Source organism: Notolepis coatsorum, assembly GCF_963971535.1.
Source record: "Notolepis coatsorum genome assembly, chromosome: 17".
Classification (NCBI taxonomy): Eukaryota; Metazoa; Chordata; class Actinopteri; order Aulopiformes; family Paralepididae; genus Notolepis; species Notolepis coatsorum.
In genome coordinates this window covers 83177191-83199637 of record NC_140181.1, presented here as the reverse complement: position 1 = coordinate 83199637, position 22447 = coordinate 83177191, and the positions used below count along the sequence as shown (strand labels likewise).

General features: G+C 46.8%; 1 protein-coding gene across 1 annotated transcript in view; it reads left to right on the top strand.

The window, feature by feature from the left end:
• The first annotated feature begins 6 nt into the window (after window positions 1–6).
• Window positions 7–22447, top strand: part of LOC311244426 (integrin alpha-5-like) — a 114221-nt gene continuing 91780 nt past the window's right edge. Inside the window, 1 exon segment of the mRNA XM_084333924.1 lies at window positions 7–230. Coding sequence (XP_084190050.1) covers window positions 16–230 — 215 coding nt within the window. The 5' untranslated portion in view covers window positions 7–15.

The window sequence follows — 22447 nt, the reverse complement described above, 5'->3', positions numbered from 1 at the left end:
ATTCTTTTTGGAAAAATGGGTTCGAAAAGAGTTCGCGCAAAGACGTCGGGAGGAACAACAACGGGTTCACTTCTGTGCAGTATTATTATTATTGGGGTTTTGTTGTTCACCGTTTCTCAGCCGTTCTGCGGGGCGTTCAACTTGGACGTGGAGAACCCCGCTGTTTACACCGGACCCAACGGGAGCTACTTCGGATACGCCGTGGATTTTTACTTGGCCGATTCTGATAGGTAAGTTCTATTCGAGGCGAATTCTGGCTGAACACTGGATGGCAAATGATGTGGGGGGCTGTCAGCAGCAGGCATACCATGAGATGTCAGGACCCATCGGTTCAAGGTCTTTTGCACGTTTTGATTATGATTAGTTCAGTCCCCCGGCTCACCTCTCCGGCGTTCTTTATGCTGCATGTACTTGGCGGGCGCGCTATGTTGTGGACATAATTCAATTGACTTTATTTTACCTGATTCATTTGACAAGCGTTAAGACTTTCTTTTGTTTTTTGACTTAGTCCCGCTCTAAAAGTTACAGACTTGCAGGGTTTCCATTTGGAAATGTCCAATTCGTTCGTGTGAGAGGTCCATTTTGGCCCCGAGTACAGACATCCAGACCAGTGTCCCCGGGGACCTCGACCTTTACGCACGCGCCCTCAGCGCGCAGCACCAATTCATTTTAATCTAATATGTCCTGCTGTGGAATTCCATTTATCTTTTACTGCTTGCTAGGCGGCTACAATCTATTATATTATAGAGTGCTGTAAGTGCCAATGGAACCGATTATCCATTTAAGCACGAAAAACGAAGAAACCCAAACGCAATGTGAGGAAGGAAACCCTTTTAAAATAACCATTCTCAAATCATAATGTCATTGGCCTCTAAAACGGGATCAAAACCCTGACCTTTTAATCCGTGATTATCTCACAAAAGCCTATTAAACGCAGACTGTTGCAATCCCACACCACAGTGGTCTCAGTTGCCCCCAGTGAAGTTTCATTGCAACGCTGCCTGCCAGCGTATAGGCACGATGGGAATGTGACCTCTCTCTCTCAAAGTGTCACTCACAAACACGCTGTGACTATCTCAGCTGTCTGGCATGCAAGTGGATCCATCCGTTCTCCCGCGGTCCCGTTGAGATAAGTCATTATGGTGGTGATGCGTGTCGTGTTTATGACGGTCTTCTGAATCCAGCTGTTCTGTTGTGGGGATGTATGAATGTCTTGAGGAGAGTATAGGGAGATCATGCAAGGCGCCCTGACTGCAGCGATGTCATACCCAGCAGATGATGACAACATCTGGTCCTTGTATCAGCGATCTGCTGCCTTGTCTCTCTCTACGCTTCGCGTTTCATTGTATACTTACTTGTATGCCGTGACAATTAAAACTCTTGACTTGACTATAGTCGGCCTGCTGGTCGGTACTATACTCAACCACAGAGAAACAGAAACAAGCATTTCATCGTAAAGAATTCCTGTATTGACAAATAATAAACAAACTTGAAACTTGACTTCAAGGCGGGTTACAGGGGACATGTCCCCTCAATATTGAAAAGGTCGATTTGTCAAAAAAAGAAGAAGCTAATATGAAAGACAACCCCCTTTCCAAAAGAGGTAAACAGTAAAGTTGGTCAATACAGTTATATTATGTTGTTCTTTATGGGAATAAATACATTTCCACCATAAATTGATGCGTAGAAGTCTTTATTTGTCATCAGATTAACACACACACACATACGATGGGCGACCCACAGGAACACACACACACACACACACACAAACACTCACTAGTACACTAGAATGCAGGAAATTAAGTGTTTGACGCTTAGGGCCCTGCATGCTGTGGGCCTGGCTGCCCTTTTTATAATTGCAGTCATTACGGACCAGAGCTAATGCGACGGGGGCCATGTTGGGGCCATGCAGACACAATCAAGACGTTCCTGGCCGTGTTCGCGTCCATGCAGCCGGCCAGGCTTTTTATTCAGAGAAGAGCTCTTCTTGAGTGCTTGCGGCTGCCGCTGCTGCTCTGGTTTCCCTGTGTTTCTCCTCTCCGGCAGACACTCAGACATGGGGGAGGGGGGGGGGGGTTCCCCCTCTCTCTCTCTCTCCTCACCTCTCCGTGCTCTGTCTCTCTGGCTGCTCGTATTGGTCTATAAGGGACGCCGGGACGACTCGAGGAAAAGCTGTATGATTTAGGACGGGATGCTAGCTAGCAGATCTGAGAGTCAGTGTGTGGAGAGAGCGTGTTAGTTAGAGCCCCCCCTTTACCTCTCACCCCCCCCCCCCATCTCATCTCTTCCTATGCTGATGTCATTCTGCAGGGCTTTTTAATCCTTCCACCCCCCCCTACCCAGACCTTCCCCCGCTGTCTAGCCCCCCCCCTCCTCCTTCGACTCATGAAGTATGACCAAGAGTAGCAGTCATGTCGGCGATGACTTCATCTTAACTTTAGCAGCTGAGACGTCATGGTTACGGATATGGGGGGGGGGTTGAGACAATGGGCAGCATGGTTACCTTTTAAAAAGACATTTATTTTAAGTGCAGCTTTTTAAGTGTCTTCTTCAGTTCAAACAAGATCCCTGTAATTAGCGTGCGGATGATGCGTGCTCGGATGTCAAACCAAGCGGAGCACGTGGGGGGGGGGCGCGCAGAGTTCAAGCTCTCTGCATCGTCGTGTCCTCCTCGGCAAAGACCCACATCTCTCTCTCACCCACGGCTTCGTAGAGAGCTTCACACGTGTGTCAAAACACCTCGAACAACGACGGGAAAGTGAAATAGTTATCCTCTCTTATCTCTGTCTTTGCCGTCAACATCACTTATCATCACCCAACTTGTGGAGACATCGCGAGCGGAGGAGTAGCTGGAATCGTGGGTCAGAGGTCGGAGGTCAGCTCGGGGTAGTCCTGCGCAGAGGCGGATCTTTTCCTACAACACAGGCCAGGGTTCACAGGCCGCAGTTCTGACGTGCCGAACATGAGATGCAGCACACAACTTTTGCACATTCAAGATTCAAGAGATTTATTCGTCGCATACATACAATACATACATACATACAATACATACAATACATACATACATACATGCATACATGCATACATGCATACATGCATACATACATACATACATACATACATGCATACATACACGAGACATGTGGTGAAATGAAGGTGGCCATGCCCGCCTTGATTGTGCAAAAATACAAATGATAAAAATAGAGTTCAAGTTCAAGTTCTTTAATAGTTGTCATACAGAAGTACAGAATACTTTCATACAAAATGCTTCTTACTGTTACGCTCCAGAGACTGTGCTAGACAAGATAGTATCAAATAACATAATAACATAATATAGCATGAATTTAGAAGAAGAATGAGGTCACAGTTGTTCGGTATAGACATATGTACAATGTTCTGAGTTACCATATAATATACAATACACAATACTATGCGGTGTACTAATGTACAGTACTATCTAGTGCAAAGCAGAAGTGGGATGAGGTACAATTTTAGGTACAATTTACAGTAAGGTGTACGAGTTGTAGTGCAATCCTTCATCCATAAATATAAAGTGTGGGGAGTGGGTGCTACAGTGTGTTTGTTTAAAGTGGGTGTGTGCTATAAAGTGTGTGTAGTGGGTGCTACAGTGTGTTTGTTTAAAGTGAGTGTGTGCGTGTGGATGTGTGTGCTATGTGTGTTTGGTGGTTGTTGTTGTGTAGTGTTCATTCATTGTTCGTTTAGCAGCCTGATGGCCTGGGGATAGAAGCTACTTCTGAGTCTTTCTGTGCTCGCCTTGAGACTCCTGTGTCGCTTGCCTGACGGCAGCAGTTCAAAGAGGCAGTTGTTCGGGTGGCTCGAGTCCTTAATAATTCTCTTAGCCTTCCCCTTGCAACGCTTGTTGTAAATGTTCTGGAGAGTGGGGAGCCCCCCTCCAATTGTGCGTTCGGCTGAACGTGTCACTCTTTGTAGTCTGCTTTGGTCTTTTGCAGTGCTATTCCCAAACCAGGAGGTGATGTTGCCGGTCAAGATGCTCTCTATTGTACATGAGTAGAAGTTCTTAAGGATCTTCTGGCTGACTTGGAACTTCCTTAGGCGCCTGAGGAAGTAGAGGCGTTGTCGTGCCTTCTTCACCACACTGTTAATGTGTATGGTCCATTTCAAGTCCTCGGATATGTGGGCTCCGAGGTACTTGAAGCTGTTGACTCTCTCAACCGGTGCCCCGTCGATGCTGAGGGGGCTGTAGTCCTTGACCCCCGACCTCCTGAAGTCCACAATCATCTCTTTTGTTTTGCTGACGTTCAGGGAGAGGCTGTTTTCCTGGCACCATCCCGCCAGGACCTTGACCTCTTCCAGGTAGGCCCTCTCGTCGTTGGCAGAGATCAGGCCCACCACCACTGTGTCGTCAGCAAATTTGACGATTGTATTGCTACTCCGCTGAGCCACACAGTCGTGTGTGTACAGGGAGTAGAGGAGGGGACTCAGAACACAGCCCTGGGGGGCCCCTATGTTGAGGGTGATGGATGAGGAGGTGCAGTTGCCTGCTCTCACCACCTGGGGTCTGCCAGTCAGGAAGTCCAAGACCCACTGGCAGAGGTCATAGCCCAAGCCCAGGTCCCTGAGCTTGGCTATGAGTATGGAGGGGACTATGGTATTGAATGCCGAGCTGTAGTCGATGAATAGCATTCTCACATAGTTCCCCTGCCTCTTGTCCAGGTGTGATGCTGCTGTGTGCAGCACATGGGATATGGCGTCCTCCGTGGACCTGTTGGGGCGGTATGCAAATTGCAGGGGGTCCATGTTGATGGGGAGGGAGGAGCAGATGTAGCCCTTTACTAGCTTCTCAAAGCACTTCATGGCTATGGAGGTGAGAGCTACAGGGCGGTAGTCGTTGAGGCAAGCAGGCTTGGATTTTTTGGGTACAGGGATAATAGTGGACTTCTTCAGGCAGGTGGGGATGACAGCCTGTTCTAAGGACAGGTTAAATATGTCAGTGAATACTGGGGCCAGTTGGTCGGCACAGACTTTTAGGACGCGGCCGGGGATGCCGTCCGGACCTGCTGCCTTCCTGATATTCACTTTTTTAAAGGTCCGCCTCACCTCATGCTCTGTTACCCTGAACACTGCGCCTCCATCAGCAGCCGACCCCCCCCCCCCCATTGCCGAGGCTTGTGAGCTGGTGTTGTTATTACCAGCATCAAACCTCGCATAGAAGGTATTGAGGTCGTTTGCTAAGGAGATGTCATTGTTCAGTTTGAGGGAGGCGCCTTTGTAGTCTGTCATCGTTTTGAGCCCCTGCCACATAGCTCTAGAGTCAGCTTGTTCAAACTGGAGTTCAATTTTATCCCTGTAGCGCCGTTTGGCCTCTGACACTGTCCTCCTTACGTTGTGTTGCGCCACCTTGTGGTCATTCATGTTGCCTGCCACTAGGCCGTCATTGTATGCTTTGGTGCGCTCTCTCAGAGCTTCACGGACGGATTTGTCTACCCAGGGTTTTTGATTTGGGTAAACTTTCATTTTGGTAGTGGGGATTGTTTCTTTCACCCTAGTACAGACATAGTCCAGCACTGTCTCCGTGTAGGCATTAATGTTATCTGTGTCGCGGAATACAATCCAGTCTGTGTTGTGGAACACTGACCGGATCGTGTCCTCTGACGTCACATCCCATTTCTGCACCTCTCGCGAGACTACGGGAGTACTTTTAATTCTTTGTCTGTACTTTGGTGTAAGGAAAATGGATGCGTGATCTGACTTGCCAAAGCCACTATCAGAATGAGCCTTGTAGCCACCTTTAAATTGCGTGTAACAGTGATCTAGGATGTTACCGCCTCTGGTGTTGCAAGTCACATGCTGGTAGAAATCAGGCAATACCTTTCTCAGATTGGCGCTATTGAAATCTCCCAGTACCAAAATGGCGGCGTTAACGTTCGTCGCTTGTATATTATTTACCTCGTCGTGGAGTCTGGAGAGCGCGGCGTTGTTGTTGGCTTGCGGTGGAATATACACTCCGACCAGGACGATCGCCGTTAACTCCCTCGGGAGGAAGAAAGGACGACACTTGATGGTTATATATTCCAGTTCTGGGGAGCAGTAGTTGGATAATTCCTTCACATTCGTTGGATCACTCCAATTTTTGTTAAACATGAAGGCAATACCTCCACCACGTTGTTTACCGGACTCTGATTGTGTCCGATCCTTCCTATGGATAAAGAAATGATCCGTTGGTTGAATCGCGTGATCTGGAACCTCCGGTGTTAGCCAAGTTTCGGTGAAGCAAAGGACATTGCAGTCCCTAACGTCTCTTTGATATTGAATCCTTGCTCGGATGTCATCCAGTTTATTGTCTATTGATTGTACATTGGCTAGCAATATACTGGGAAGTGGTGTACGGTGTCGTCTGGATCTCAGCCTGTTTCGGATCCCAGACCTTTTTCCTCGACGTCTTTTCCTGGGGTCTAGGAACAAAGGATCCGGTCCTAGTCTCCGGAGGATTTCTTCCGGCCATTGATGTGGTTCGGAAAGTTGATCCAGCGAGTAATCCAGTTGGTAAGTTTCCCGTAATCCAATGTCAATGATTGACTGACGGTCATACACATATAATGCACCAACAGTTGGTGCAAATAAAACTCCTAATACTATAAAAATTAACAAAATAGAGCACAGTCTCGTCGGAGCGATCAGAAAGGCAGCCATCACAGCAGCGCCAAGTTACCAGAATAGATGAATGAAATAGACATGATAAAAAGTACTAAGATAAAATACAATGCTAAGCTTAAGAATGAGCTAGCTATTGAGATGGCTCTGTGGAGCTTAACCCTTTCACTATCACACTACAGAAGGTTTACCCTTTCACTATCACACTACAGCAGGTTTACCCTTTCACTACCACACTACAGAAGGTTAACCCTTTCACTATCACACTACAGCAGGTTTACCCTTTCACTACCACACTACAGAAGGTTAACCTTTCACTACCACACTACAGAACGTTAACCTTTCACTACCACACTACAGAAGGTTAACCTTTCACTACCACACTACAGAAGGTTTACCCTTTCACTACCACACTACATAAGGGTTGGTTAACCCTTTCACTACCACACTACAGAAGGTTAACCTTTCACTGCCACACTACAGAAGGTTTACCCTTTCACTACCACGCTACAGAAGGTTAACCTTTCACTACCACACTACATAAGGGTTAACCCTTTCACTACCACACTACAGAAGGTTAACCTTTCACTGCCACACTACAGAAGGTTTACCCTTTCACTACCACGCTACAGAAGGTTAACCTTTCACTACCACACTACATAAGGGTTAACCCTTTCACTACCACACTACAGAAGGTTAACCTTTCACTACCACACTACAGATGGTTAACCCTTTCACTATCACACTACAGACGGTTAACCTTCCACTACCACACTACAGAAGGTTTACCCTTTCACTACCACACTACAGAAGGGTTAGCCCTTTCACTACCACACTACAGAAGGTTAACCTTTCACTGCCACACTATAGAAGGTTTACCCTTTCACTACCACACTACAGAAGGTTAACCTTTCACTGCCACACTACAGAAGGTTTACCCTTTCACTACCACACTATAGAAGGTTAACCTTTCACTACCACACTACAGAAGGATAACCCTTTCACTACCACACTACAAAAGGGTTAACCTTTCACTACCACAGACACTACATACGGTTAACCCTTTCACTACCACACTACAGACGGCAGTGTGGTAGTGAAAGGGTTGAGGAATGTCTGAAAGATAGCAGATGAAGAAATGGATCCATCAAGACCAGAAGAGGACACTCCCGTCTCTACCATGTCCACACACACACACACACACACACACACACAGGCTCACTTTCTCCCCCACTTTGACTGATAGCCTTGAACCACCGCAATGAGTTTATGTGTGCCTGTCATGTCCCCCGGCCTAGTACTGTAATAGAATTAGGTCTGGACACTAGCTGCATGGCAGACCACCAAAGCAGACCGCCTGAGGCTAAAGGTCATGGACGTCTGTGTGAGTGTCTGTGTGTGTGTGTGACGACTCTTGTCGGATACACAGGAAAGGGGTTATATGGTCCGATGTGGTGTGTGTGTTGAAGAGAACATGTCAGTTTTGTGAGGACCTTCTCTTCCAAAGGTTTATGAATCAGCACTCCAACGATAACCCCCCTTCCCTCCCCCACCCGCCGCGAGGGTCCGGACCCGACCCGGTCAAACACCTCATAATCCAATCACAGTTGAGTCACCCCACCCACGACTTTCCACTGTGCTGTTGGGGCCAGACATGAGAGGGAGCAGATTAAGAGGGAGATAGGAAAAGGGTCAAAGGTCGAGGGCTGTGAATAATAACAGACTAGTCTCTGCCTCTGGGTATCTGGATGGGCTGACGGTCGCCGCCGGAGTCGAGTCGCCGACCCGGTTCGTGGTCCATGTGGTGGACTTTGTGTTTTACACCAGTGGGGACTTCTGCTCTCTCGCCCACACACGTCATAATCCTCTCACGCCGTAACGCGTAACTCCACCCACACGCACTTCTATTGTCCACCTACATGGAACATTGTGAAATAGCTGTTGGTGTTTGTAATGGAAGCCCCCTCCCCCCTCCCCTTCCCCGCAGCTGATGACTGTGATGATGATGATGGCCGCGATGATGATGGTAGTAATGTGTTCCATTCCGTCCCCTCCCAGTAACATGTGTTTCAGAGAGAGAGAGAGGGGGGGGGGGTGTATCCATGTTCCTCTCCCGTTTGATCACTGATGGTTTGGCCGTGACAAAAAAGCGCAGATTGAGATCATCCCGTTCGTGTCCCGCTCGCTCTCCTGGAGTTTACCCTTTTTTTTTTTTTTTTAAACAGGGTCGCTGTTGAAGCAATATTGACATTGGTCCGGGGGTCTCTCTCTCTCTTGCTACTAAAACAGCGATGCTGGCCTGGGGTCTCTCTCTTGCTACTAAAACAGAGACGTTGGCCAGGGGTCTCTCTCTCTTGCTACTAAAACAGAGATGCCTGCCAGGGGTCTCTCTCTTGCTACTAAAACAGAGATGCCTGCCAGGGGTCTCTCAGAGCCATATGAAATCCGTTTTATTATTTTCCAAATTCCATTTTATTTTTTCCCAAATTCCGTTTTTTCCGTTTTAATATTTCAGAATTCTGTATTTTGCTTTTTATGCTCATTTTACCATCAGAAATAGTGTCTAATAAGTGGGAATGAATAAATGTCTACAATTGAATATGACATAACAGTCCATTTAATGTTTTTAAGTGCTGCAACTCAGAAATACAGTTACATTTTACACAATACTTTTCAAATAATATTGTGACAAAATAAAAATACACATTTCAAGTGTAAACAATAGATACAGCTAGCTACTACTGACATTATCACAATGTCAGTAGCCTAGCTATATCTATTTTATTGTGATGAAATATAGTAATGCATAATTTAGGCACCTTTAGTTTAGTTTATTTCGTTTATAAAGGACAGTGTATAATGACAATCGTTTGCATTAAACAAATGGATTGCACCAGATTTAGCAAGAAGCTATCATTTCCATCTATAGTCCTATGTACTGTAAAACGTTTCATAGCTATTTAAGTTTATTTCGATTATAAAGGGCAGTGTATAATGACTCGTTTGCATTAAACAAATGGATGGGTGCACTAGATTTAGCAAGAAGCGATCATGTCCTAACGTTATAGCTATTTAATCACAATAGTGTCGCAAGTGTTTTTGTGGCTCCAGTCCACGGAACGTTGACAGAATTAGCAAAACACCTTATCGCCGGAGGCATAAAAGTCATTAGGATACTGCTCTGCTCTGAATTGAGGGCTTATTGGGGAATTTATTAGCTTCTTGACGATGTAAACACCGAAGCAGCGAGACGCTTGGGAGACTGCCTGTGTTGTGTGTAACCCGCTCTAGCGTCCGCCTCCCCGGTCGCGTGTGCACCAAGCGTTCCACCCAAAAACGGAATTTCAGTCCAGATTAGGCCAAATTCTGCAATATTCCACGTTTTGCAGTTGATTCCATTTTTATTGGTCAATTCCGCGATTCCGTCCGCGATTCCGTGAACGCGGATTTCATATGGCTCTAGTCTCTCTCTTGCTACTAAAACAGAGATGCCTGCCAGGGGTCTCTCTCTTGCTACTAAAACAGAGATGCCTGCCAGGGGTCTCTCTCTTGCTACTAAAACAGAGACACTGGCCAGGGGTCTCTCTCTTGCTACTAAAACAGAGATGCCTGCCAGGGGTCTCTCTCTTGCTACTAAAACAGAGATGCCTGCCAGGGGTCTCTCTCTTGCTACTAAAGCAGAGATGCCTGCCAGGGGTCTCTCTCTTGCTACTAAAACAGATGTTTTCCCTGCATCTCCGCGACGGCACTGCTCCATATATGATCAGGCAGACATGTTTTTGTTTCCCCTGCCTCTTTATAAGGGGAACGTGTTTATGAATCACGTCGGCAGCAGTGTTTGCGTTGCAGTGAGAGAGGCAGCTTGTATATATTTGGGCCGTCCCGGGCTATTCTTCATCCCCGCCGCCGCCACTACCCGTTATGGCCCGAGGAGGACAACGGGGCCCTTTGTCTGCCGGGCAGAACCCCCCCCCCCCCCCCCCCCACCTCCATTTGCTGTTTTCCTAACGGGAGAAACGTTCCATGGTGACTCGACGTCTTCATTCGTTTTATTGGCCGATTAAAAAGACGTTTTTGGTAACTTCTTCCACGCGCTGTAACGTGTGGACCTCCTGATAACCGGGCCGGTGGCTGGTAATGCGGTAACCGCGGCAGCTCTAATTAGCGGGGTTCGCACAAGGTCCTTGAAGTGCTTGATTTTTTACCAAAAAATAATCTAGGCCTGGAATTCCTTGAAAACATCCTATTTTTTTACAAGGTGCTTATAAAGCCCTTGAAATTCAAATCAACCATTCGCATTGAACGTTTTGTTCATCCATGATAAAATAGTATTTTTTTTGTTCTGTTTCAATCGCCAACTGCCTTTCCTCATTTCTTCTTCCCGTGTGATGCTCTAGCTTGCTCTAGCTGGCAAGCAGGTCAAGAAGATGCTTAAAAAAAACAGCATTTAAAAGTGAATTGTATCCTTCGAGTGACATCCTGGAAAGTGCTTGTAAAAGTACTTAAAAGTCCTTGAATTTCAATTGAGCAATGTCTGTGGGAACCCTGCATTAGACTCTGCTGTTTTAAAGGTTAATAAGGGGTATATAATCAGCCTGGTGACACAGGCCAGTGGCCACAGAGCCGGCTGTCGCTGACATCGGGAGTCTGTCGAGCTTTTATTGCCCTGTAGTAATGGGTGGCTTTACATAATGACCGTGTGTTTCAGTGGAAAAAGACTCCTGTGTTGTGTGTGTGGTGACGATGGGTTTACAGGTCCCGGGGGGGGGGGGGGGGGGGACTCTTGTGTGTGGGTGGGTATGCCCTCAGGACGTCCCAGCCACTCGAGCCGGGGATTGGCCAGGGTCTCTCCCCCCTGACGCACGCATTTGGTAGATGTAATCTCTAACCGCCTTCAGACCTGATTCCTCTTAACCCCCCGGGTCGAGAAAATGACTAATTTCTTCGGTAACTCGATAAAGGCGGCCCGTTTATACGGTGGAAAAATGCACGTCGGTTTGGCCAAGAATGACGCATTGTGTCCGTTCATGAATCGTGGCATTTCACAGAATGGAAATGAGACCCCTCGGAGTCGAGTCACTTGTTAGTGCGACATGGGGTGCAGAGTATAGGCACAGGATTATTATGGGAGAGGGAGTAGGTGGCTTTTAAACACTAAACAGACAAAGTGGTCCAACAGCTGGGTGGAGTCACTGTTAGAGACCCCCCCACACACACACACACACACACACACACACACCCCTATCCAGAGGTGTGAACGGCTGGACCCCCTGACGTGTGTGTTGTGGAGAGGTGTGAACCACCTGCTGTTATAACCCCCCCCCTTAAGATATTTTTGGGGTCAGTCTGTGGGCTGTGGATTACAAGGTCCTGGGGTAGTTCTAGGGGTGGGGTAGACCCAATAGTACAGAAGGAACGCAGTGTTTTAAATTTGCCACTTGAGAAACCTTTGCTGCCGTGAAATAACACGGTTGGTGGTGGTTTTGGTGAAAGAGGAGTTGGCTTAAGTTTTGGCAATCGAAGGTAAATACGGTACAAGTATAGCTGTTCCTTTCTGCAGTTTGTGACTCTAGAACCACGTAGTAAGTTAGGCACATTTGATTGATTGAAACCTTTTATTTATACTCGGGTGAGCTCTGAGGTGAAGCCACCTCATTTACAGAACTGCTGAGTGTACAACAAGATGAAACAACCAAACAATGTGCAGAGCAATCAGTTAAAAACAGTTACAACATGAATCATATAGAAATGAAATCGGATATTTAAATTCCGTAAGGGAAGGAAGAATTTCCAACTTTAACTTTGATTGAATGTCATTCCAGGACTTTGCGGCTGCATAATATAAGAGAATGCTGTCCTGCCGAGTCCTGTACTACATGGGAGTTGACAGGAAATACTACTCCTTATCAGAGGTCCACACATTACACACATTACACACACTACGGGAGAACAACACATTACACGCATAACTGGACCACATACCACTTTAACATCACCTGTAGAGGTCAATGGATGGCGGTTTGAATGCTCCCAAGCACTGGGATACACAAACATCATGTAGAATGCATACTTTTACTTTAGATACGCAAGTACATTCAACAGTATACCTCCCTACTTTTACTTACGTAGAATTTGAATTGAGGACTTTTACTTTCACCAGAGTACTCATTTATCTGGGTATTTCTACTTTTACTTAAGTAAAGGAACCGTGTACTTCTTCTTCCACCACTGGTCACTGTTGTTCTGCCTCTGTGACGGTTTAACGGCAACGCTCCGAAGACTCTGGCCCGGCCCGGCCCGGCGCAGCATGTGCTGGGCTGCAGGCTGCCCGCTGAGGGTGCTGAGGAAATGTTTTATTTTTTTAAAATATTTATTTGTGATAAAAAATTTATATTTTTTAATTTTTCCACATGAAACAAGACACAACACAATACAGTAACAATAATAATAATAAACAAGACATCACAGGACAGTAACAGCAATAATAATAATAATAATAATAATGAAAAATTATATTTCATTTCTTGGAAACAAAACAGGAAATGTTTTTGTGGTGACAGCGAGATCCAGTTCCGTACAGCGGTGAGTGTTTATCAGATCGGCGTCGGTGGGCATGGCGGGTTTATCTCTTTTTAACTGCCCTCCTTTTGAAGTTCAAACCGAGACACGAACGTGTCTTTTAGGATATAATATTGTGTGTCTTCGGAACACGAACGTGTCTTTTAGGATATATTGTGTGTCTTTGGGACGCGTATGGCATCTTGACTGCTCTGTGCAGCTGTTTGGTTCTGGCTGGAGGTCGACCTCTGGTCACACATCACACATTCCTCCTCCAGCGCCGGGATCTACTGTATTACTGTCCCCGTCCGGGTCGCGCTGCAGATCGCTGTAGTCAGACTGTAGTCAGCAGGACTCTTCCTAGCAGCAGATCTGCTGTTACTCTCATCATCCTCAAACTCCTGGGCAGCAGCACTGAGCACGTGCTGTGTGTTTGTGTGTGTAATGTATGTGTGTATGTGTGCGTGTGTGTGTCCGTGTGTATACGTTCACTCGAGCCTAGAGTAGACAGCCAGCCGTAAGGCTGCAGTAAGGACTGTCTGGCCTTGGTGCTGCTCTGATTAAAGTGGTGTGTGGTCCAGTTATGCTGCTCTGATTAAAGGTGATGTTAAAGTGGTGTGTGGTCCAGTTATGCTGCTCTGATTAAAGGTGATGTTAAAGTGGTGTGTGGTCCAGTTATGCTGCTCTGATTAAAGGTTGTGTTAAAGTGGTATGTGGTCCAGTTACGCTGCTCTGATTAAAGGTTGTGTTAAAGTGGTATGTGGTCCAGTTACGCTGCTCTGATTAAAGGTTATGTTGGTGTGTGGTCCAGTTATGCTGCTCTGATTAAAGGTTGTTAAAGTGGTCCAGTTATGCTGCTCTGATTAAAGGTGATGTTAAAGTGGTGTTTACATATTGATACCTTGTGTCAGTGCGTCAATATAATATCATGATATATATTGCTGTATTGATTCTATCATGATATATTGCTGTATTGATTCTATCATGATATATTGCTGTATTGATTCCCTTCCTGGCTAATCGCTGCTTCTACGTGGTTAGGATGGGTCAGATGCAGAGAGTAATTCCCCCCCGTGGGGATCATCAATACGTTTATAACTTTCGCTTTCACACTGATGACCATGTACTGTATCTTCTTCACCTTGTCCTTTATTCCACATGGCTCCAGGTGCAGCCTGTAAAGTCACCTGGACAGTGGTCCCTCAGAGAGAGAGATGGACATTGATGATGAAATAATTCTTTTTTTATATTAAGTAAATAAATGTTGAAATGTTAAATGAGTGTTTGTACCTAATACTCAAGTACTTAGTTTAAAATTGGATTATGGTAAATGGCTGCTTTTTTATATAACAGCTTTTATCCAAAGCGCTTTACAATTTGTTCCTCACATTTTACCCATTCACTCACACATTCACACACCGACGGCGGAGGCGACCATGCAAGGTGCCAACCAGCTCATCGGGACGGGAGCAATTAGGGGTTAAGTGTCTTGCTCAAGGACACATCGACACGCTGCCCGGGAGGAGCGGGAATCGAACCGGGAACCTCCGGATTGCCAGACGACTGCTCTACCTCCCGAGCCACTGTCGCCCCTTTACATCTGATTACATCTGATTAGCACTATTACTCTACTATTACTATTAGTAGTACTCATATCATTTACATATTTTATACCCAGATTAATCATCTGTACACACTCTACATTCCTCTTGCACTTTACTGTTACATTTGCACTCTGGCTGGATGCCAAGCTTTTTTTCAAAGGAAAAGATAACGTCATGGAGGTCCGTATCATCTGGCCCGCTGACCCTTTGATTTAGATTTTATTTTATTACGGATCCCCATTAGCTGGTGCCATAGCATAGTCTTCCTGGGGTCCATACAAAAAAAACATACAAAAACTATTATTATTGCAAAACAAAATGATTAAAAGTCAATGCATAATGAAACTAACAATTAAGATGGCTAAAAGTACATGCAAGAACAAAAAAAAAAAAAAAAAAAAACTTTACAGTGTTAAATACAATTTAAGATTCTAAGCGCTGCTCTGGAGGATAGGTGAATGTGGCTCTGTTCGGGGGGAGCCCTGCTCTGGAGGATAGGTGAATGTGGCTCTGTTCGGGGGGAGCCCTGCTCTGGAGGATAGGTGAATGTGGCTCTGTTCGGGGGGAGCCCTGCTCTGGAGGATAGGTGAATGTGGCTCTGTTCGGGGGGAGCCCTGCTCTGGAGGATAGGTGAATGTGACCCGCGGGCCCTGTTCTGGAGGATAGGTGAACTGCACGTTTGTGGACTTTCCCCCCAGGTACGGCTGAGGTTTGTGTTGAAGCCTGTAAACTGTAAAGGCCCCCTGCCCTCACCCCCCCGGCTTCCCCGTCCGTGGTCCCTCTGTGCCACAGCGCTCCCCTCTGCCGGGGCTTTACGACCACGGATGGTGACTGCAGCCGTTACGCCGGTACGCCTGTAAAAATGCCATGGTGATTTCTCGGCGTTCACAGTCTTGAGGAGGGCCACCACACATGTGTATTTTTTTTTCTTTTCTTTTTGCCGGCTTAAAGCGATTATAATAACAGTGTTGGAGTGACACAGGCTCTGCAGCTGGGAGGAAGACAATTACATTTGGAATGGAGCTCGAGCTCTGGGTGGAGGGGCTGGTCTCTGGGTGGAGGGCTGGTGTCTGGATGGAGAGCTGGTGTCTGGGTGGAGGGGGAGAGAGGGGGAAAGAGGGAGGGAGAGGGAGAGAGAACCCCTGCTGTACCTCATCACAGAACCCCATTAGTCGAGGAGGAGGAGGATGGTGTCACGTCAGCAAGATTCCAACATTCCTCAGCGTCGACCCTGATTTCTCCGCCCCCCCCCCCCCCCTCATGAGGCGCTGGCAGCTCCCAGCGTGGCAGTCGTGAGACGGGGCCCCTGTTCTCGGTTACTGTGTGCGAGAGTGCTGGTGTGTTTATGCATTCCTGCGAGCAGACTAAGTCTATTACGGCGGTTTTCAATTAACAGTGGATTGTCAGACGGGTGGCGGCGGCGGCGCGCTCGTTAGCGGTACTGGCAGCTGGTTCTGGGGGGCGGGGGAGGGGGTGGTGGCGGTGGTGGCACTCGACGCGGCTAATGAAGCTCCCCCCGCCAGTAAATTACTCGAGATTATCCGTCGCTTAAATCATTTCCCTCTCTTTATTTGAACAAACGAACGAGGAAGAAGCCAACGCTTTTCATCAGGAGCCAGAACATTTAGGCGGAAAAAGCCCCCCCCCCCCCCCCCCCTTCTGTGACTGCACTTGCTTTTTCCCGTAAGTGCGTAGCTGCGGTTCTGTTCCAGAGGGCTAATCCCCCTGACAAGGTACGGCCACGGTGCCCCCTGCATTGATGCCTGCCGGGACGGGGTCAGCTCTCCTGCTCTCTCTCCTGCTCTCTCTCTCTCTCCTGCTCTCTCTCTCTCTCTTTATCTCTCTCTGTCTCGGTCTCTCTCTCTCTGTCAATTCAATTCAATTAAAATGGGCTTTATTGACATGGGAAACATACGTTGACGTTGCCAAAGCCAAACAAAACAAAACAATCAAACAGAGAAAACAAAATAAATCAGTACATTACAGACGGAATTTCTTGTACAGTCTTTATGGTGGTTGCATTCCGCTGGATGTCCTTTTCTTGTCACGACTTCAGCTCACAAATCTTGCTGCTGTGTTTGCACATTCTTGTATTTCTCCCAGTAGGTATGGGAGTTTTGAGTTATTGTCCATGTTTTCAAAGTCTCTTTGGGTGTTTGCAATTTGTTGGAAGTATGTCTCTGATGTCTTGGTATAGTGGGCAGGTTGTTAAGAAGTGGAGTTCGGTTTCCACGTCCTCTTGTGTGCAGTGGGTGTATAGTCTGTCTTCGCTTGGGAGCCAGTTCTGCCTATGGCAGCCTTTCTCGATGGCTAGGCTGTGCTCGCTGAGTCTGTACCCAGTCAAGGATCTTCTTAGTTTTGGGTCAGTCACAGTGCTCAGGTATTCTGCCACTGTGTACTCTCTGTTTAGGGCCAAATAGCATTTCAATTTGCTCTGTTTTTGGGTTGTTTCTTTCCAATGTGTCAGAATTTGGGTTGTTTCTTTTTGTTTTCTTATAATTTGATTTAGTCCAGTGTGGTTTCTGTCTGGTGGCTCTGCTTGTGTTTGTGAGCAGAGTCCCAGAACCATCTGGCTGAGTGGGCATCTATCGAGGGTCTCTCTGTGGGTGGGGGCTATGTTGTGGAGTATGTCTGGGTCGCTTTCTTTTAGGTGGTTGTGGAATTTGAATGCTCTTTTTTGAATTTTGATGATTAGTGGGTATCTTCCTAGTTCTGCTCTGCATGCATTATTTGGCGTTTTCCGTTGGGTGAGGAGAATGGATTTGCAAAATTCTGCATGCAGAGTCTCAATTGGGTGTTTGTCCCATTTGGTGAAGTCTTGGTTTGCAAGTGGGCCCCAGACTTCACAACCATATAGGGAAATCGGTTCTATGACGGAGTCTAATATTTTTAGCCAGATTTTGATTGGAATGTCTAACTTGATGTTAGATTTATGGCATAAAAAGCCCTTCTTGCTTTGTCTCTCAGGTCGTTCACAGCTTGATTGAAGTTCCCTGTAGCACTGATGTTTAGGCCGAGATATGTGTCGTTTTATGTGTGTTCTAGGGAAATTGTGTCTGAGGAATTTGTGTTTTTGTTGTTGTAGGCTGGGCCTTTTTTGGAATATCATAATTTTAGTTTTGTTTAGGTTTACTGTCGGTGCCCATGTCTGGGAGAATTTGTGCAGAAGGTCAAGGTGCTGTTGTAGCCCTTCTTTTGTTGGGGACAGCAGCACCAGGTCATCTGCAAACAGTAGGCATTTGACTTCTGTGTTTGCTAGGGGGATGCCAGGTGCTGCAGTTTGTTCCAATGTTTTTGCCAGTTCATTTATGTATATGTTGAAGAGGGTTGGACTCAAACTGCACCCCTGTCTGTCTCTCTCTCTCCTGCTCTCTCTCTCCTGCTCTCTCTCTCGCTCCCCCCCCCTCTCTCTCTCCTGCTGTCTCTGTTCCTCCTCTCTCTCTGTCTCTGTCTCTGTCTCTGTCTCTGTCTCTGTCTCTGTCTCTGTCTCTGTCTCTGTCTCTGTCTCTGTCTCTCTCTCTCTCCGAATCAAAGGGCCACTTCACAGGAGCCTCTGTCACACCAGGACGGCTCCACGAGTGCACCCCGGCCCCCAGCTGTGTTACGGCTGAGTACAGCCACCACCGTCAGCCGGACGACCCCCCCCCCCCCTCCTCCGCTCTCTCTCGCACACTCAAATACCCATTCATCCGAGGCTCGGGCGTCCCACCCCCCCCCCCCCCTCCAGTTAGAGCCAGACTGATTCTCTCGCAGATAAAGACCCCATTAAATGCTAATTGTTCTTTTATTTGCGATACTTTTCAGATCACTATCTATTTGTGATTGTTTGTATATGTGTGTGTGTGAGGGGAGTCATGCTGAGTTTTCCAAGAAACTTGAGTTACCAATTAGCTGATTTGAAGCACACTCCTCCTGGTTGTCTTGTTTCCCTGTGTGTTCTCTTCTCTTTGAAGAGTTGCCATGACGACTGGTCCGTGTTCAGCACGTCGGATCCTACGTGTATAGATGATGCAACGGCGAACCAGTCTTACCTGGCATCCTTACCGTACGCTCTCTTCTCTCTCTCTCGCTCTCTCTACCCCTCTCTCTACCTCTCTCTTCTCTCTCTTCTCTCTCTTCTCTCTTCTCTGTCTCTCTCTTCTCTCTCTTCTCTCTCTCTTCTCTGTCTCTCTTTCTCCATCCCTCTCTGTTCCTCTCTCTCTCTCTCTCTCTCTCTCTCTCTCTCTCTCTCTCTCTCTCTCTCTCTCTCTCTCTCTCTGAAAGGGTCTGAAATATTTTTTTAATAAATATTTTTTTAATCATCTGGCCTCTGGCGACCCCCCCGCGGCGCCTCGCGATCCCCACTTTGGGAACCACTGCTCTAGTAGGCTGTAAGCTTGGCGCTATTTAACGTTAGCTAACGTTACATAGTAGTTGGTGGACACGCAGCCTCAACAACATATTAACTGAAATAGCGTTCGCTTAGCAAGTATTATCCATGAGACATTCTGTTTTCCAACATGTAAGCTATAACGTACCCATGGTCCGAGTAGCTGTCATCACGGTTCCAGGGTGCTTGCTCGTGCATCACTGCTTTCTTCTTCTTTGTCGTTAGTACACAGAGCGCAGACAAGGGAAATGATACTGCCCCAGCACTTCCTGTAGTGCATTTGCACAGTTTTGAATGAACGTTACCGGCTCTCTGTTTACTTTTTATACGACGCATCGACACTAAAATTCCTCGACTACGAATTCTTATGATCGACGTTGTCGATTATGTCGACTAATCGTTGCAGCCCTAGTGTGTGTGTGTGTGTGAGAGTGTTTTTTTTTATGACTTATACTTTATTGACGTTTTTTCTTTTTGCACACACAGGACATCAGAACAACTATTTGCTAACAGTTGTACCAGAGATAATCATATGCACCGCCGCTGTCTTAGGCAAGTAGAGTAGAGAGAGAGGCCCAGAGAGAGACCAGAGAGAGAGAGAGAGAGACCCAGAGAGAGAGAGAGACTCAGAGAGAGAGAGACCCAGAGAGAGAGAGAGACCCAGAGAGAGAGAGAGACTCAGAGAGAGACTCAGAGAGAGACCCAGAGAGAGAGAGGGAGAGTGAGAGACCCAGAGAGAGAGAGACCCAGAGAGAGAGAGAGAGAGACCAGGAGTGCCTCAGCTGTCTCACCGTGAGAATCCATGACCGCGGTGGCTTCTTCTGGGATTTGCATTATTATTATTATTATTCTACAGCCGGACCTGCTGCTGTTCCTCTGGGGGATCACTGTCTGTCTGCACACATGGCAGGAAGAAGGGGATTCTCTCTCTCTCTCTCTCTCTCTCTCTCTCTCTCTCTCTCTCTCTCTCTCTCTCTCTCTCTCTCTCTCTCTCTCTCTCTCTTTCTCTTTCTCTTTCTCTTTCTCTTTCTCTCTCTCTCTCTCTCTCTCTGCCCTTCTCTCTCTGTCCCTACCTCTCTCTGCCCCCTCTCTGTCTAAAGTTTTCAATCAATCCTCTCCTCTCTCTCTGTCTGTCTGTCTGTCTGTCAGATGTGTTTTCTTTCCCTCTTCCAAAATAAACCAAGGTTTTTCTGCCCAGCGTTTTGACTCATGGGGGGGGGGGGGGGGGGGTTGTAATGTATGTGTGTCTGACTCTTAACCACCAAAACGTGTACGGACTACAACGTATGACGCATATCACGCCAGTTAGGGTACCTTGTACTGTACCTTGTGTCTACTGTTTTTACTCGTATTCATAGTATAGGCTTTATTCAGGCGTTTATTTTTTCTCATATTTATATATTCAGATCACATTTTATTACCTGTACTCATGCTGCTATGACGCCTGCATTTCCCAAGGGGATCATTAAACAGGAATATCTCATCGTCTGGTGTGATTATTATTAAACTCATAACCTCTGCTTCACACCGTGGCTGTTGTTCTCACAGTGTTTTCAGAACCATGGCATAAGTACCGGTAATGTGGGTTCATGCTACCAAGGTATTTGACCCAGAATCCAGAACCTTTCTGCCCCGAAGCCTGTTCTGGAGTCTGGTGTCTGTGATCTGATGTCACTACAGTATATCTGTTCAGAGTCTGGCGACTGATCTGATGTCAGTGTTGTAATCGTGTCACTCTCGAGTCCCCAGTGTCCGAGTTGAGTCTCCCTTATCCTAGTCCGAGTCCACTGCATTCTGGCAGTCAAAGAGCTGACATACAAATAAAAAAAGGTCTACATTAAACATAAATGACACAGCGGTCACCGTTTCAAAGGGAGTTTATTTACTTTGTGTGACACAATAGCCAAACAAATGCACTAGCCATCAATATCCTATGTCAAATGATTAGGGCCTATTAATTAAATTTGAATAAATAACTTTATCAATTAATAAGTCAGAGTCCTCGTCTGCACCTTATGAGTCCGAATGCAGTCAATGCTCGAGTCCATGTCGAGTCCTGGACTCGAGTACAACACTCTGGCTACAGTATATCTGTTCCATTGCTTTGCTACTCGCTCCTCCATGCTCTTTGCTAAGCATTAAGCTCTGCGATGTTTTGACCATGAAGCTGAGGTACGTTTACACACTGGAGAGTTACATCTTCGCTTGGGAAGGTGTTTTGGTGACTTTTATCAACTCGTCATAAATCCGTATATAGGTCTGTTTTAACATTGTAAACAAACCTTACACTGCCCCCCAAAATACCGAAAAATACTATCAATCTGATCAAGAGCTCAGTCAATCAACCGGGGAATGAAAACATGCCTCAATCCCTCTTCTTCATGCTTGGCAGCGGGGTCTACGCGTTTTTAGTTGATGTGTCTGATTACGGATTGGCTCTTTAATTACTGCACTAGTGTTTTGGGTCACGATGACCGGGGCTGAACACTCTGATGGAAAGGACACTAATTTTAGCCAACATGTAAACATCCACGCACTAGTGGAAGATCTGGAGCAGGAAAGGGTGTGCTCTTCCTGTTTGGGAACCCTCATCCCCCTCCCCCTCAGGCCCTGTCTACACTCAGTGCCCTCGTCCCGTTTCCCGCCCGGGACGATGGGGGGATAAGTGGGTCCACGGGTGAGGTAATGGCTAAACCGTCCTCCTCAGACAAGACGTCTAGGAAAAAAGAAAAAAGCATCCGTCTCCGCTTTACCATGCTCCGCTCTTGGCTCTCTCTCTATTTCCTCCCTTCTCTCCCTCCCTCCGTCTACCCACCATCCACCCATCCTGACTGGTCACCATCATCGGCCGTCCCCTGGGTGTCTGAAGTCGGTCCTTGTCCTGCTCTCTCTTGACGTCTCCCTGTAGCCTCACGTGTTTCTGGGCAGGTCTGGAGAAGCGGTTGCGTGGTGCTTCCTGTACTGCATCCAGCCTGTATCTCTGATGCTCCTGGGCCTTAACTGTACTGCATCCAGCCTGTATCTCTGATGCTCCTGGGCCTTAACTGTACTGCATCCAGCCTGTAGCTCTGATGCTCCTGGGCCTTAACTGTACTGCATCCAGCCTAGGGCTGGGCGATATGGAAAAAAATCATATCGCGATAACTATATGATAATTTTATTTTATTTCTCGATATCGATAATTATCGAATTGTTATAAGTATAATTTTTTTTTCTTTTTTTTTTAACAACAGATGTATGTTTATTTTGCAGCAATTCTTTGTCATTGCCGCCATCTTTAGTG